Source organism: Nuphar pumila, chromosome 2 (genome assembly GCF_984573655.1).
Source record: "Nuphar pumila chromosome 2, dmNupPumi1.hap1.1, whole genome shotgun sequence".
In the NCBI taxonomy this organism is placed as follows: Eukaryota; Viridiplantae; Streptophyta; class Magnoliopsida; order Nymphaeales; family Nymphaeaceae; genus Nuphar; species Nuphar pumila.
Genome location: NC_143250.1, coordinates 143,812,752 through 143,829,919, shown reverse-complemented (window position 1 = coordinate 143,829,919; position 17,168 = coordinate 143,812,752). Strand labels below are relative to the sequence as shown.

Here is a 17,168-nt window from a genome sequence, read left to right as displayed (position 1 = left end):
TATGAGCCTCCATATTTCCGGCCCAAACATGATAGTTGGACCCATTCAATTTGAAACCAAGAGCAAAATGGGACTCTTTTTCGCCCATTAAGAGGTAGAGGAAAAAGCGTACCAACACAATATTTCCAACACCAACTTGGCACAAGATTCTTCTAAAATATTTGAGAAGAAAGATCCACCACTTCAAACTTCAAAGATCGGAAGGCACGTTTTTCGAGGCACTCGAAAATAGAGAATTCCACGATCTTCAATAATCAACCTCGCTTTGATACCATGTGAAAATGTCTATAATAAGACAATGCGCATACGAACACAAACAAATATAAAAAAGATGTGCACGAAGGCACTCTCACAACACTTGAACAAAGTACGCAAAAGCGTAAAAATAATAAACATGCACTATGGCATGTATTTCATAGAAAGAACCAAATGCTTGAGACTCTCAAGCTTAGGGAAAACAAGAGGGGAACACCCCTATTTATACAAGAAGAAGGAGGTGCAAGGGGGCTCCCAAAGGAGTTGAGCCCCCAACGGTCACATTTGTGACCGTTGGGGGCCCCCAACGACTCTATTGGGGGACCCCCAATGTACCTTTTTGAAAAAGGTAAAAAGAATAAAAAATAAAAATAAAAAGGTACAAAAAATAAAAAGGAAAAAAATACAGCATATTCCGAATGGAATATGCGCAAGAGGTGAAATTACAATTATACCCTTATCGGGTAATTAAAAAGAAAAATATATAAATATATATATTTATATAAATAGAGATACCAAAGAAGGCGAGAAGGATATTTATAGGCTTGCAAAGATGAGAGATAGGAAATCGAAGGATTTGGGTATGGTTAGATGTATCAAAGATGAAACGCAAAGGGTTTTAGTCAAAGATGAGGAGATTAAGGAGAGATAGAAAGATTATTTTGATAAGCTATTTAATGATAGTCATGCTCAAGATCTTGGAGACTTCTCCATTCCTTTTCATGAGATAAATCGTGACTTCATGCGCAAGATTCAAAAGAAAGAAATTGCAGAGGCTTTGAAGAAAATGAAATCAAGAAGGGCAGTTGGCCCAGATGGTATACCTATCGAGGCTTGGAAATGCTTGGGAGAGAAAGGTTTAGAATGGTTGACAAATCTTTTTAACTTGATTTGGCGAACAAATAAGATGCCTAATGAGTGAAGGAAGAGTACTTTGGTGCCTTTATATAAGAATAAGGGTGATATACAAGATTGCACAAACTATCGTGGTATAAAACTCATGAGTCATACTATGAAACTTTGGGAGAGGGTGATTGAGTCTAGGTTGAGGAAGGTTGTCATGATATCGGAGAATCAATTTGGTTTTATGCCTGGAAGATCAACTATGGAAGCTATACATCTTCTTAGACAACTTATTGAAAGATATAGCGAGAGGAACAAAGATTTGCATATGGTTTTTATTGATTTAGAGAAGGCATACGATAGAGTACCTAGGGACGTTCTCTGGTGGACAATGATGAAGAAAGGTGTTTCTCTCAAGTACATTAGTATAATTAAAGATATGTATGAAGGAGTAGTAACCATTGTCCGCACTTGTGGAGGGGTGACAACCAATTTTCCGATAACGGTTGGGTTACATCAAGGATCTGCTTTAAGCCCTTTCCTATTTGCGATAGTGATGGATGAGCTTACGAGATCAATTCAAGAAAATGTACCGTGGTGTATGTTGTTTGCTGATGATATTGTTTTGATTGATGAGTCTAGAGCTGGGGTTAATGCTAAGTTAGAATTATGGAGACAGACATTGGAAGCTAGAGGTTTTAAGTTGAGTAAGAGTAAGACTGAATATATGGAATGTCGGTTTAGTAAGCAACGAAGTAGTGATGGGAGTGTAGTGAAACTTGGTGAGCAAGATATACCGGTGAATGATTATTTCAAATATTTGGGATCCATCATTCAAAAGTATGGAGAAATTGATGGAGATGTAAATCATAGGATAAAGGTTGGGTGGATGAAATGGAAAAGTGCTACTGGAGTGCTGTGCGATCGTAGAATGCCATTGCGGTTGAAGGGAAAGTTTTATAGGACGACTATTAGACCCGCTTTACTATATGGTACGGAATGTTGGGCTGCCAAGAGACATCATATTCAAAAAATGAGTGTAGCTGAGATGCGGATGCTTAGATGGATGTGTGGAAATACAATAAAAGATAAGATTCGGAACGAAGAGATACGTAAGAAGGTAGGTGTTGCACCCATTGAAAATAAGATGCGAGAGAATCGTTTACGGTGATTTGGACATATTCGGCGAAGGCCTAATGATGCTCCAGTTAGAAGGTTGGAGAAATGGGAAAATATATTAGTTAAAAGAGGTCGGGGTAGGCCTAGGAAGACTTGGATGGAGATGATAGGAAAGGATATGAATGCTTTGAACCTCACCGAGGACATGGCGTTGGATAGAAATGATTGGAGGAAAAGGATTCATGTGGAAGACCCAAAATGAATTTCTTTTTTGGTTCATATCGCTGACCCCAATTGTTTTGGGATGAAGGCGTAGTTGTTGTTGTTGTTGTTGTATATAAATAGAGATACATATACATATAAATATTATATGTATATGTATCTCTATGTATATAAGTATATATATTTATATTTACATCAATGAATTTAGGAGATACATTTTAACAGTCTGCTATATTTCCTTTGAGATCTTTCAACACACAGTCCAGTATACAGGCCAAATAAACAGAATTTAAATGTGCTGCCAGCAGATGTAGACTTGACCAGCTGTAGATCCACTGCCAGCAGACCTGGCCAACTAGTTAACCCACGGGCCTGCGGTTGGGTCGACTAGAAGATGATTTAGTCTAGCCTTCTGGGATCAGCTGATAGGATCAGAACCCAACAGGCTCACAGATCTGATCTTTATTGGCTGATTGGGTCTGATATAGCAGACCTGATCAGCGTTGATGCAAAAAGAAAATAATCAGGTCTATTACTAACGGCAGATCTGAAAATAATCAGACTCAACCTGCCTGATTCAACCCAGCAACTCAGATAAAAAAAAATAATTTTGCACAGGTCACACTGTTCAGCTTGCCTGCCTACTAAGCAGATTCAACGCAAAATAAGACCTATCACGACCAGCCTGATCTGGTTGCTCGCTGTCTGAACAAACTGATCTGCGCTGGATCACCCAGATCACAGGTCAGTCTGTTATCTGACAGATGGATCTGACCAGATTTGATCTGGTCAGATCAGGTAGGCCAACTAACGGTAATTTGGGTATGCCTGGCAGGCCCAAACTCGGCAAATCTGGCAGTCAGCGCTACTATTGCTGGTTGGGCCTGGTCTGGCCTGATCAGAACCCGATCAGGCTGGATCAGAGTCTGATTAATAAGGTCCAATCAAATCTATCGAGTATGACAGATCTGATAAAGACTTTATGATCAGACTGATCAGGTTGCACTGCACCAGATCTGACGCAGACTGATTTGATCTTTGTGTGCCCTTTTTAACAATAAGACTAAAAAAAAAAAAACTATCTATGATGCTGCAAATAATTAAATCACAAGAAACAAATCTAAGCCACGAACTATGCTAAACAACAGGTAAAGAGAAAAGAGATAAGAGGCATGCCTCGGTCACCTCTGATGGAGTGGGGAGAACAGAGCGGTCTTCCCAACGCTAGCACGTGTCACGTAGCACCTTCGAGGAAAATGAAGAAGAAGCCGGCGAGGAAAAAGGGAGAGAAAGGAAGAAGAAAAGGGGAAGAGAAAGGAGAAAGAGAGGAGAGAAGGCCGACTCGGAGAGAGACCTAATCTCTATTATTTATAAGGTTAGGCTAGGTTAAATGGGTGTTTAAGAAAATTTTCTGAACAAGTTTCATGATTTTCAAAAATTTCTCAAAACCACCTTTTCCAAAAACTATTTTCTAAAAACTTGTTAGTAAAAACTGATTTTTTCTAAAACACTCAAGTGGGTCAACACTTGTTTATTTTTTCTATAATTGATATCAAACTCTTCTCTGCAAGACCGTGCACAAATATCGATTAAACAGGAGTTGTTAATGCTCATTTCACACAAAATCATGCATATAGAATGTATATATTATGCATACAATTATGCATGATCAGACGCTCCACTTTTTTTTGCATCCACACTGCATGTTTGACTTAGGATGCGAATAGCAAAAGCTCTTTGGTTTAGAACATCACTTCCAAACCTAGTCCACCATATGTATGAAAAAAACAAGAAAATGAAGAATAAAAAAGACAATAACTGTTACAAATCATACAAAACATCATAACTAAATAACAATATGAAATTAAAATTGAAATAGACAAATAAATTACTTGGGTGCATCGTGGTACAGTTTTGCATTGGTGCAGGTCTCCCCATTGTTAAATTATGTAATCAAACTTGTAATTTCGTATATATATTTTATATATATAAGGTAATACATATACATATATATAATATATGTATATGTATTTACCAATTATATATATAAAATATATATAGTCATAGTAAGGGTAGTTTAGGAATTTTACACATTCTTTTTCAAGAATATGTTTTTTTTGTATTTTCTTTTTTTCTTTTTCTTTATTTATTTTTGCTTTTTCATTTAATGCATTGTACATGCATTGGGAGGGGCCCAACCCACTAGTCGTTGGACCCCTCCAACGGTCACATTTGTGACCGTTGGAGGGGCTCCAACGACTATGTGGAGCCCCTCCCAAGGCCTCCTCCAAAGCCCTATATATATGGGCAGCTCCTCTTGTATTTCTTTAAGGGATTTGGGATTATAGCCCAACCTCTTTAGTGTTTATGAAACTTATGGGTGCAAGTGCACATTTGTGATTCGGTGTGTTGTGTTTGTTGTGCACAAGTGTTCTTGGGTGTGTGTGTTCACACATTTATTCTTAAGGTGGTTGCGTTATCGACTAAAGTATCTTGTTGAAGATACTTTTACATGGTATCAAAGCCTCGTTGAAGAAGAAGAATTGCGACTCGCCTTCTTTTGCATTCCTCGGGAAGCGTGCCTTCAAGTTTTTTGAAATCAAAGAGGATCATCTTCTTCGGGCAATATTTTAGGAGCTTCTTTTGTCAAGAAAGACGCAAAAAGTAATTAAGGTACATACTATCTCTTGCATTCTTTCTTCTCTAATGGGCGAAAAAGACTCTCATTTCTCTCTTGGGTTTAAGCTTAATGGCTCAAACTATCATGTTTGGGCCGGTAATATGGAAGCCCATATTAAAGGAAAGGGGCTTTGGGGTTACGTTTATGGATCCATACCGGAACCGGAACCCAAAATTACCATTGTTGAAGGAGGGGATATTAAGATCCTTGAAGGGGATGAAAGACAAAAGGCCCTTGAAGAGTATTCTAAGAAACATGATGATTGGGAAATGAAGAACTTCAAGATCTTATCTTGGATTTTCTCATCCGTTGAGACCAAGATAAATGCCAACATCATCAAATTTAAAAGGGCTTCCGAAGCTTGGGTATATCTTGAGAAAATGTACACCTCAAGAGATCTATCCCACAAGTACTTTCTCCAAAAGAGGGCTTTGACTCTCCAACAAAATGACATGACCATTCGGGAGTACTTTGCCGAATTATCCTCTATTTGGGACGAGCTCGCAATCCTTGAACCTAAATGGAGTGGTGAGGCAATCGAATTAAGGCACAAACAACTTGAAGAAGACCGGTTCTTCAATTTTTTAAATGGCCTTAGACCCGAATTTGAACAAGTTCGGTCCTCTCTTCTCTCCGCCTTCACATCCCCCTCACTCGAAGATGTTATCACCAAGCTAAGTGGTGAAGAAACCCGTATGGGGATTAGCAAAAATAATCTTAGCATTCTTGTTACTTCCTCTACTCAAGAAGATGGTGAAATGGCTAATGCCGTGTCAAGACCGGGAAATAACATGAGGACCTATAGACCTCCTCATTTCAAGAATCAAGGTCAAGGAGGAAATGATCGGTATGGCAAAAGAGACTATAGCAAAGTAACTTGCTATCATTGTAAAGAACCCGGACATATCAAACCCTTGTGTCCTAAATGGAAGAAATTGATTGCAACGGCTATGGCATCTCAAGTTGAAGAACGACCCTCTTTATCAAGTGAGTCTCTTTCTCTTTAACAAATCGTGGAAGCCCTACAGCCTCTTCTCAAGGGAGGTACTTCCGGAGCCGCTATGTCATCCTCTTCCCCCGGTAAGACATCTTGGCTTTTAGATTCCGGGGCATCCTTTCACATGACCCCTAGTTATTGCACTCTTTCAAATTTTTCTAAAAATGCTTTTCCATCCTTTGTATCAACCGCGGACGGTACATCTCTTGAGATTAAAGGAATAGGTAATTTTGAAAAACAAGACTTCTTCGTTCCAAAAATTCGTTTTATCCCAAATCTTAACCTAAATCTTCTTTCCGTTTCCCAACTCTCGGACCATGGTTGCGATATAAAATTTTCTTCTAATAAATGTTGGATACAGGATCGTCAGTCCGGGAGATTGATTGGGGAAGGCTCTAGAAGAGGAGACCTCTACTACGTAGATTTTCTTCAAGTTCCCAAGAGTCAATTTTGCAACGTCGTCCAAAACAAAGACATTCATGTATGGCATAAGAGATTGGGTCATCCCAATATTGTTAAAATCTCGTATTTGCCTTTTGTTAAACATCTTTGTAAAAGTGACTTTTTGTGTAATGAATGCATTCTTGGGAAAATGAAATGTTTGCCTTTTCCTCAAAGATCCATGTTTACGACAAAACCATTTGAAATTGTCCATTCCGATGTATGGGGACCGGCTCCGGTAATGTCAAAAGGAGGTTTTTCATATTATGTGATCTTTGTGGATGACTATACTAGGTTTTGTTGGATCTATTTCCTTAAACATAAACATGAAGTTTTTTCAACCTTTAAAAGTTTTCACATGATGATTTCAAATCAATTCAATGGATGTTTAAAAATCTTTAGGTCTGACTCTGGAGGAGAATACCTCTCAAATGAATTTAAGAGTTATCTTGAAAATTTTGGAATTCTTCACCAAAAATCATGTCCGAAAACCCCTCAACAAAATGGGTTAGCCGAACGAAAACACAGACACATCATTGAAACAACTAGGACTTTGCTCATTTCTCAAAACATTCCAAAAAATCTTTGGGCTGAGGCAGCCCTTACCTCTGTCTATCTCATAAACCGAATTCCATCGAAAAATTTAAACAAAATTTCTCCCTTTGAAAAACTGTATGATAAGGAACCTAATTATAGCAGGTTAAGGTCTTTGGGTGTAAGTGTTTTGTTCTTACTGATAAGAATGACAAACTTTCTCCAAAAGCCATTCCTTGTGCCTTTCTTGGCTATTCTGAAACCCAAAAGGGGTTTCGTTGTTATGATATCAAAAGTGATAAATTGTATGTTTCCAGGAACGTGAGTTTTTTGGAAAATGTTAGTGGATTTGAACGTTGTGACCCCCATAATGAAAATATGGATTATTCTTTTTTATTTGATTTATTGAATAAGGACGATGATACTAGTGATAATGAGTCAGATCAAAGTAACCCAAATGAACTTGAAACCGAGGAAAACATCTTGTCTCCTTTGTCACATCAACCTATTGAATTACCTAGAGACCCTATCACCTACTCTCATAGAGATCAAAACAACTTTAGGAGTGCTCTTGACAGATATAGTGATGCCAGTCCCAGTGCCTCTCAGAATGAAGTGATCCCTCGTAGAACTGAGAGAAGTAGAAGGCCTCCTTCTAGGTTCATTTCCTATGACTCCTTCTCCCCAAGATATAGAGCCTGCCTTAGTGCCATCCACTCTTATATAGAACCTAGAAATTTTGAAGAAGCACGTAAATGCCCTGAATGGATTAATGCCATGAACAATGAACTTGAGGCTCTGAGAAGAGCCAAAACCTGGGAATTCCAAAATCTTCCTAAAGGCAAGAAAACAATAGGGTGCAGATGGGTTTTCAAAGTAAAAACTAAAAGTGATGGATCCCTTGAAAGGTATAAAGCTCGCTTGGTTGCAAAAGGATATAGTCAAGAATATGGTATTGACTATGAAGAAACTTTTGCTCCTGTAGCTCGTATGGTCACTGTTCGATGTCTTATAACCGTTGCCTCTATCAACAAATGGAACATCTATCAAATGGATGTGAAAAATGCCTTTTTAAATGGCGATTTAAGTGAAGAAGTCTACATGGATGCTCCTCCTGGAATGGAGACTCCTAAGGGAAAGGTGCTTCGTCTTCAGAAAGCACTCTATGGCCTAAAACAAGCTCCCAAGGCTTGGTATGATAGATTTAACTCTGTTATGATTGAGAATGGTTTTTCCTCTTGTTTTACTGACACTGCTCTATTTGTTAGAAAATCCAATGCAGGGATTGTAATTTTACTTCTGTATGTTGATGACATGCTCATCACTGGGAGTGATTCTAACGGGGTTAAAAGTATAAAATCTATCTTAAAAGATAAATTTGAAATGTCTGACTTGGGTTTTTTAACTTATTTTTTGGGAATTGAAGTGGCATACTCTCTTAGAGGATATTTCTTATCTCAAACTAAGCTTGCTTCTGAGATCATTGACAGGTCAGGTATTACAGATGAGAAGCTGTGTGAAACTCCTGCGGTTGTAGGAGCAAAGATGAAAATTGATGATGGAGTTCCCATGTTGGATCCTACACCCTACAGACAGCTTGTAGGATCTCTGATGTATCTGAGTATTACCAGACCAGATATATCCCATGCAGTCCATACTGCAAGTCAGTTTCAGCATGCGCCTACATCCGTTCACATGAGTGCCATCTTACGGGTCGTAAGATACATAAAGGGAACTCTAAATAAGAGAGTTTTTCTGTCCTCTTCCTCTGACTTAAAATTGATTGCTTATACTGACTCTGATTGGGGAGGTGACCCAAATAACCGTCACTCCACCACTGGTTTTTGTGTGTTCTTAGGAGACTCACTAATTTCGTGGAGATGCAAGAAGCAACAAAAGGTGTCGCTCTCCTCAACTGAAGCTGAATATCGTGTCATGGCCACTACTACCATGGAGATTATTTGGATTCACCAACTGCTAGAAGACATGGGGATCAAAATTGAAGGACCCACCAAGCTATGCTGCGACAACAAAAGTGCAATCTACATTGCAAAGAACCACACCTTTCATGAACGGACAAAACACATCGAAATGGACTGTCACTATGTTCGTGAAGCATATCTCCGAGGAGTTATCGATCTTCCTTATGTCACGTCCGAATATCAGTTGGCAGATTTCTTTACTAAAGCCTTGTGCGCTCCGCGGTTCAACTTCCTTCTTGGCAAACTATCGGTCATCTTGCCCTAAGTTTGAGGGGGGGTGTTAAATTATGTAATCAAACTTGTAATTTCGTATATATATTTTATATATATAAGGTAATACATATACATATATATAATATATGTATATGTATTTACCAATTATATATATAAAATATATATAGTCATAGTAAGGGTAGTTTAGGAATTTTACACATTCTTTTTCAAGAATATGTTTTTTTTGTATTTTCTTTTTTTCTTTTTCTTTATTTATTTTTGCTTTTTCATTTAATGCATTGTACATGCATTGGGAGGGGCCCAACCCACTAGTCGTTGGACCCCTCCAACGGTCACATTTGTGACCGTTGGAGGGGCTCCAACGACTATGTGGAGCCCCTCCCAAGGCCTCCTCCAAAGCCCTATATATATGGGCAGCTCCTCTTGTATTTCTTTAAGGGATTTGGGATTATAGCCCAACCTCTTTAGTGTTTATGAAACTTATGGGTGCAAGTGCACATTTGTGATTCGGTGTGTTGTGTTTGTTGTGCACAAGTGTTCTTGGGTGTGTGTGTTCACACATTTATTCTTAAGGTGGTTGCGTTATCGACTAAAGTATCTTGTTGAAGATACTTTTACACCCATATCATACAATGCATTGTCGTAAATTTTTATTTGCTTATGAATCTAATTTAGAATACCATAATCAAGGTTTAACCTTTCAATACAATCCAAGAGACCCTTGTTGACTTCCTTGTCCATCTTAAATGTATGGGAGTATCTAAATGCAGGATTTGAATAATGCGTTGCAGCATGAAGAGGTTGATGAAGCTGCCCAGTTCGCCTATGACCATTTAAATTATCTCTAATGACCTCTTTGGCCTTATCCACGGTCTCATAGAGATAACCCATAGCTGGTATGTCTTCGCTGTCAACCAATCAAAACACATTCACCAAAGGTATACTTATTCTCAACAACTTAATACACGAATCTCAAAATTCTCTTCTAAATGCAATATCTACAATTTATCTTGGTTTTCTTCTTTGAGAATGGGGATATGCATTCCACTCATTTGAAAAAAACATATTTTTAAGTGCACTTATATTCTTTACAAGACTCTGCACTGTCAAAAAATTCGTAGCAAATTTAGTAACTGCGCTACTAATCAACTCAACATCATTAATATACTTCCTCATTAAGTTCAAAACCCATGCATCATTATAAATAAATTTTGTAATTTCTTGGCAACATTCAATTGTATGTCATATCTCATCCATGCTGTCAATGTCCTCAAGCATGAGGTCTATGCAATAGGCAGCATACGGGGTCCAAAACAGAGTTACCGGAAGCGCCTAGGGTAAAGGGGAAGCATGCTCCCCGAAGCGCACTTCGGAAGCGCGAAACGTCGTGCTTCCGAAGCGTGAGGGGAAGCGTCCCCCTTTTTTGGGAAGCGTGCTTCCCTTTTATGGGAAGCGCGCTTCCCCCCTCGCTTCCCCCCTCGCTTCCCCATTTTTTTTTCATTTTTTTCGCTTCTCCCTCACTTCAGGTTCGCTTCCTAGGTCGCTTCCGAGACGGTTCGTAATTTTCTTCTAAGTGGTCTCACGCTTTCCCGCTTCCTACATTTTTTAAAGTGCCTCGCTTCCCGCTCCCGCTTCCTGTATCGCTTCCCGCTTCCGCTTCCTCAACTGACAACTCTGGTCCAAAATAATGACCCATAATTTTCTGTCAGTTCTTTACTTGCTGCCCTATAATTTGTTGCATTATCAGTAATGAACTATACAATGTTTTGAAGTTGAACCTCTTCCGCAACCTGTTAAAAAATCCTCAGCAATACATATGTTATCTTTGGCATATCAGACAAATCAATTGATTTTAAAAACATGGTTGATTTGGGGGTAATAGATAAGGAAATTTATCAAAATCCTTGACTTTCTATCTGTCCACCCATCTGCCATGATGCTATATCTAGTCTCTCTTGATGACTACCTCATCTTTTCCCAATAAACCTTCACTTTATTCACATTAGCATCTAAAATCTTTCCTCTCAAAGCATGATACAAAGGCATCTTGTATTTAGGCCCAATACTACAACAACAACAACAACAAAAGGAATGCAAACACCATAAAACCATATTTCAATCATGACATTCGCATGCTCGACTAAATGCTGAGTCAATATTGTAAAAAACGTTGAGGCATAGCGAGGCGTAGAGCGTAAGCTTCAGTTTTTTTTAAACTTAAAAAAAACTTTAAAAATATCTAAAAATACAAATAAATAAAAGAAATGCTTTATTGATGAAGCAACAACTAATAAGAAATAAAAAATCTCAAATAAATACCGAAGAATATGAGATTATGTAAAAGTAATATTAATGCAACATCTTGATCTATGTAAGTATCTAAGAAATAAAATATGAGTATTTAATAAAAAAATAAGTAATAAAATCTCTAACAATCAATAAAATCTATTATTTCTTTTCTTCATTATTATTTGTTTTTTTTTTCAAATTTTAATATTATTGTTGTCTAAGGTATAAATATAAAGGATATGTGGCAAACCAAGTACCACCATAGTTTAACATGAGAAATTTTAGAATTCAATGCATTTGAACAAAAAAGAATAGATAAAGACAACACCAACTTATTTATATGCAAAGAAATACACGTCAATTTGATCATAACACTCGAATATGCTTAAATTTAGAGAAAGAACAAAAAATAAAAAAATAAAATATCATCCATTTTGGTTCCAAAGTTCTTCTTAAAGTTTCAACTAAAGATTTTGTTTTACATCCATATAACTTTTACAAAAAAATAATGAGATGGGTACCAACTTTGTGCAGAAAAAAAAAACAGAAAGAGAATAAAAAATTAAAGGGTTATCAGAAAAAAAACAGAAAGAGAAATAACAGAGAAAGAAATGGGAGAGCGAGAGAGAGAGAGGCAGATAGGGAGAGTGAGAACACACCGAGAGGGAGAAATAGAGAGAAGGGGTTGCAAGAGACGAGAGAGAAAGAGTGGAAAGAGCGAGAGACGAGAGAGAAAGAAAGGAGAGAGGGAGAGGCAGAGGAGAAGAAGAAGAAAGAGTCGAAGGAGTGACATAGAGAGAATGCACGCAGTTGCTCCTCTCTTCTTCTTTGACAGTGAAGAGGAGGGAGGAGAGGAAAAGAGGAGAGGAGACGAAAGGGGAGTACCCTAACATCGCCCCCCCCTTTTGTTTAGCTTTTTTTTACATGGATTTTAAGTCAAATGAGGGTTTTGACCTCATTTGACCTTGTCAAAATGAGGCACACATCGTCATGAGGTGTGCTCCTCAAGGCGTATGAGGTGCACGCCTCGACCATAGTTGCTCCTTGGGCATGTGCCTCAAGGCAAAAAGGCCCTCACCTTGAGGCGAGGCTCGCTTTTTGTGCCTTGAAGCATGTTTTTAACAACACTGTGTTGAGTAGTCATGGCTATACGAATGTCGGGTTGCACCTTGGGCTGATATAAGTTATTGCAGATTACAGTTTGACATGCATCAGAAACTTAGACACCATGCACAATGCTTCCATAATCGTTCATGAAACCGAACTTCTCATGTCGAGCTTCAAATCATACATCTTTGTTCGACAATTTTGTTTAGTTGTCTTTCTTTGCTTTAAATCATTAAAGTTTCATTTTTAGACAATCTATAATCATGAGTTCACAACTTCATATAATTAGTAATGTTAAGCTGGGTTTGAGATCGCCTTTTTGCTTTGTTTTATTTTTTTGATTTTTTAATTCAATCTTTCTTTTCACATGCAAGCATCTAAGGTCTTGTTTCCACTTTCAACATTTAGAGAAGCATATTAGCACAAACTTTAATTAGCCCTCATCCTGCTATTATCCTAACCAGGATGCAGTGGCCATAGTGCGGGGTATATCAGAAGCTGAAACAGCTGCAAGAAAACTCATAGAAGAATCCTTTGCCCGGGGGAGTACTGACAATATCACTTGCATTGTTGTTCGTTTCAGTTTCCCATGAAGCTATTGGAAGATAAGGTTGGTTGCTTTAAACAAAGTTTATGTGAAATTAGCTTATTGCTAAGATGGAGATTGAATTGGTGAATATTCATCAGACTTCCTATGTACTTTAACCAGTTTGGTTGTATCCAAGCTGAGTTAGCCTAGAGTACCGTACACTACATTAAGTCAGCAGAGTAGTTGAGTCATAGACTGAGCTGCCCTGAAACTATTTCTCCAGGTACCATCCATCATCAACTGTCTGTGTTTGTGAATTTGAGAGAGATTTGTTCCAGTTTACCCCCGAGGGGCAGACCCATTAAGTGAAATTTGGACCTTTTCCCCTAATCAAATTGTCCAGACTCTCTCTCTCTCTCTCTCTCTCTCTCTCTATATATATATATATATATATATATATATATATGTGTGTGTGTGTGTGTATATACATAGAGAGAGAGGGTGGTAGCTGCCAACCGCTTTTTTAGCTAACTGGTCAGCTAACCTGGGTTTTGAAAGGTTTTCTTTCCATGTTTTCCTTAAATGTGACCGTACAGATGTGATCAACATGGTCAATTTATTAGAGAACGACACTTGGAACATTTTTTAATAAAAAACATGATTTTTAAGCCTTCAATATTTATGAAAATCTTCGACGGTCTATTTTGAAACCTTATAAAAACCTACCTGCATATCAGAATTAGATGTTCTAAGAGTCAATTCCTATAAAAATCAAGCATGTAGAACACATTTGTTTCGTCAGATTTAAGGAAAACATGAAAAAACTCCTTCAAAAGACTAGTTAGCTAGAAAAGTAGTTTGCAACTACCACCTCTCTCTATATATATATATATATGGATTAATTTAACATTAAACTAGTTGTATTTAACATTAGATGGATTCAACCTTATGAAAATGACTAAAACACCCTCAAATAATAACATTTTCTAAATTGCAAGGTTATTTTTTAAGTTAAAAATGTAACTTTGATAGCTTCATAAAATTATTTTTTTGAAAAAGGTGTTTGACTTTTCAATTCCTTCCAAGTTCAAAAATCTATAATGCCCAAAACAATAATCATGTATTTTAAAATACGCCATTTTTTAATAGTATTTTAATCATTTTAATAAGGTTGAATCCATCTAATGTTAAAGACAACTAGTTTAATGTAAGATTAACCATATATATATATATATATATATATATATATATATATATATATATATATATATATATATATATATATGTGTGTGTGTGGGTGGGGGGGGGGGTGTGTGGGGACAACCCAGCATCCAAGGTGACTGGAGAAAATAGCAGTGGTGCTGTCCATGCTGGGTAGGGCCTCTCCACCTTCCAGCCATTCCCATAGCTGGAACGTGGTTAATAAGGAAAGAATGAGATTATCTGTCCTCTAATCTGAACTTGAAGGTCGTTCACCCTCACTGAGCACCTTGACTCTATAGGTTAGCCACTGGCTGAAGCATGGCCAGTGATAGGTCACTGCATGTGTGCATATATATATATATATATATATATATATATATATATATATATATATAGTAGAGCGTAGGTGCTTGATGGGTTTTTCTGCTTTTCCGGTGTTTTTTTCGCAGTTCCGACCCCATAAATGTGTTGGGCATGGTCGATTTACGAGAAATCCATACCTGGATCATGTGTTTTCGATGAAAAAAATGATATTTGGTGCCTAAAAAATTTACAAAGATTTTGGACTGTTGATTTTTTGAACCTTATAAAAACCCACCCATGTGTCAAAATCGAACACTTCAAGAGCTGATCCCTATAATAAAATCAAGTACGTAGATCACATCTGTACGATCAGAATTTAAAAATAAAACAAAAAAACCTGAAAAACCCATCAAACACGTATCGCAAGCAACTGATGTTCAAGCACCTACGCTCTACTCTCTCTCTCTCTATCTATCTATATATATATATATATATATATATATATATATAGAGAGAGAGAGAGAGAGAGAGAGAAAGAAATGGTTACATGCTAAATGAAACGTGCTAAATGGGGTTTTCTACTCTTTCAGTATTTTTTTCGCAGTTTCGACCCCATAAATGTATTGGGCATGGTCGATTTATGAGGAATCCACACTTGGATCATGTGTTTTTGATGAAAAAATGATATTTGCAGCCTAAAAAATTTACAAAGATTTTGGACCGTTGATTTTTCGAACGTTATAAAAACCCACCCATGTGTCGGAATTGAATACTTCAAGAGTTGATCCCTATAAAATCAAGTATATAGATCACATCTGTACGGTCAGAATTTAAAAATAAAATGAAAAAACCCTGAAAAACTCATTTAGCACATACCAATTACTCTCTCTCTCTCTCTCTTTATATATATATATATATAAAGAGAGAGAGAGAGAGAGAGATGGCCCATCCATTGAAGGACATCAGAAGTTCCACATGTAATTCAAAAGTATTAGTATACTTTTTCATCTACTTCGGTTGAGTTTATGGAATCCTATTTCTCCATCTATAGTTATTGGAAGCTAAAACATGGCACCATAGGCTTTCATGTCTATAGTTGATTTTTCTTTTAAAGTTTTAATTTGTCTATCCCTTTTTTCTAGTTCTTCAATGTGTCCTCTCCTCATATCATGCCCATAAGTGTACTCTGTTTTCCCCATTAGTTCTTTGTGCCTACTTCGTTTCTTCTTTCTTAGTGCTATGTGCTTTGTCCTTCAAAGCCACTTCAAAAAGTCATGTCAACATATGCACCTTAGTTGTGTGCACTGTTTTAGTCATTTATCTATTATCCAGAACTGGGCACCATATTATAAGATGTCTTACTATAGCTTAATTTAAAGATGTACGCGACATTCTCCAATTTAAAACGCCACAATGGTACAAATTAACAGTTAAAAGATTATATTATAGGATTTTTGCAACCAACATTGTTGAAATAATGTTTTTTTCTACTTCGAAAAAAACATTATTTCAATAATGTTGGTCACGGAAATCCTATAATCTAATATTTTAACTCATTAATTTTTACCATTGTGGTATTTTAAATTGGAGAATGTCACATACATCTTTAAATTAAGCTGACCAATGCCATTCACATTTGTTAATTTGTACTGTTTTTCTAGAATCACTTTTTAGATCATAGCTGGCAATCAGAACCCCTAAAAGGGACATGGCCAACTCGTGATTTCCTATGACACGTCACACACACATGCACATTTGCAGAGGCAGGCAGACATGCATCTCCTGTCCTACATTGCTGCATATATGATACTGGTTGTTTTAGCTATTAGTTAATCTGCGATTTTGGTTGTGCATGCACAAGCAGGGGTGTGCACATTTCTTGTTCTACATATATAACACACTGCTTGTTCTGACCGCAAGTTAATCTGCAATCTTGGTTATTTTAGTTCAACAGGTATTGATCTCCCCTTGTCCGGATTCAAGCTGACTCGTCTGCAAAAAGTTGTTGCCAATTTGGATTCTTGGCTATCTGCAAGTTATGCTAATTCACACTGGAGGCTGCTTTTCTGTTCTTTTCATTTTCACCAGGCTTCCAATCTGTTCTTGTTCTTGCTACTGGAAAAAGTAATTTCAGTGTTTGATTACTGCATTCGAAAATGGCTATGCCATTTTTTGTTCTCGGAATCATATTCTCTTTAATTTATAAAGAAAAAGTGCATCAAAAGAATATCATGATCCAAGAATCTTGTTCTAGTTGTCTAGCAGATGAGAAGTGCAATTGAAGCTTCACATTCGTTAATTTGTACGAACTTGTTTCATTCTATTTACCTGAACAATTGAACTGTTCTAACGTTCGTTAGTTTGTAAGCTGCAAATTTTTGCCTCCTGCAACGAGAGAGAGAGAGAGAGAGAGAGAGAGAGAGAGAGAGA

General features: G+C 37.2%; 1 protein-coding gene across 1 annotated transcript in view; it reads left to right on the top strand.

Annotated features, from left to right (window-relative positions):
- LOC149847432 (putative protein phosphatase 2C 11) overlaps positions 1–16,962 on the top strand; it is a 53,665-nt gene extending 36,703 nt beyond the window's left edge. Inside the window, exons 8-9 of the mRNA XM_089997019.1 lie at positions 13,168–13,313; positions 16,685–16,962. Of these exons, the coding sequence (XP_089853145.1) occupies positions 13,168–13,296 (129 nt within the window). The 3' untranslated portion in view covers positions 13,297–13,313; positions 16,685–16,962. The remainder of the gene's footprint in view (positions 1–13,167; positions 13,314–16,684) is intronic.
- Positions 16,963–17,168: the final 206 nt, after the last annotated feature.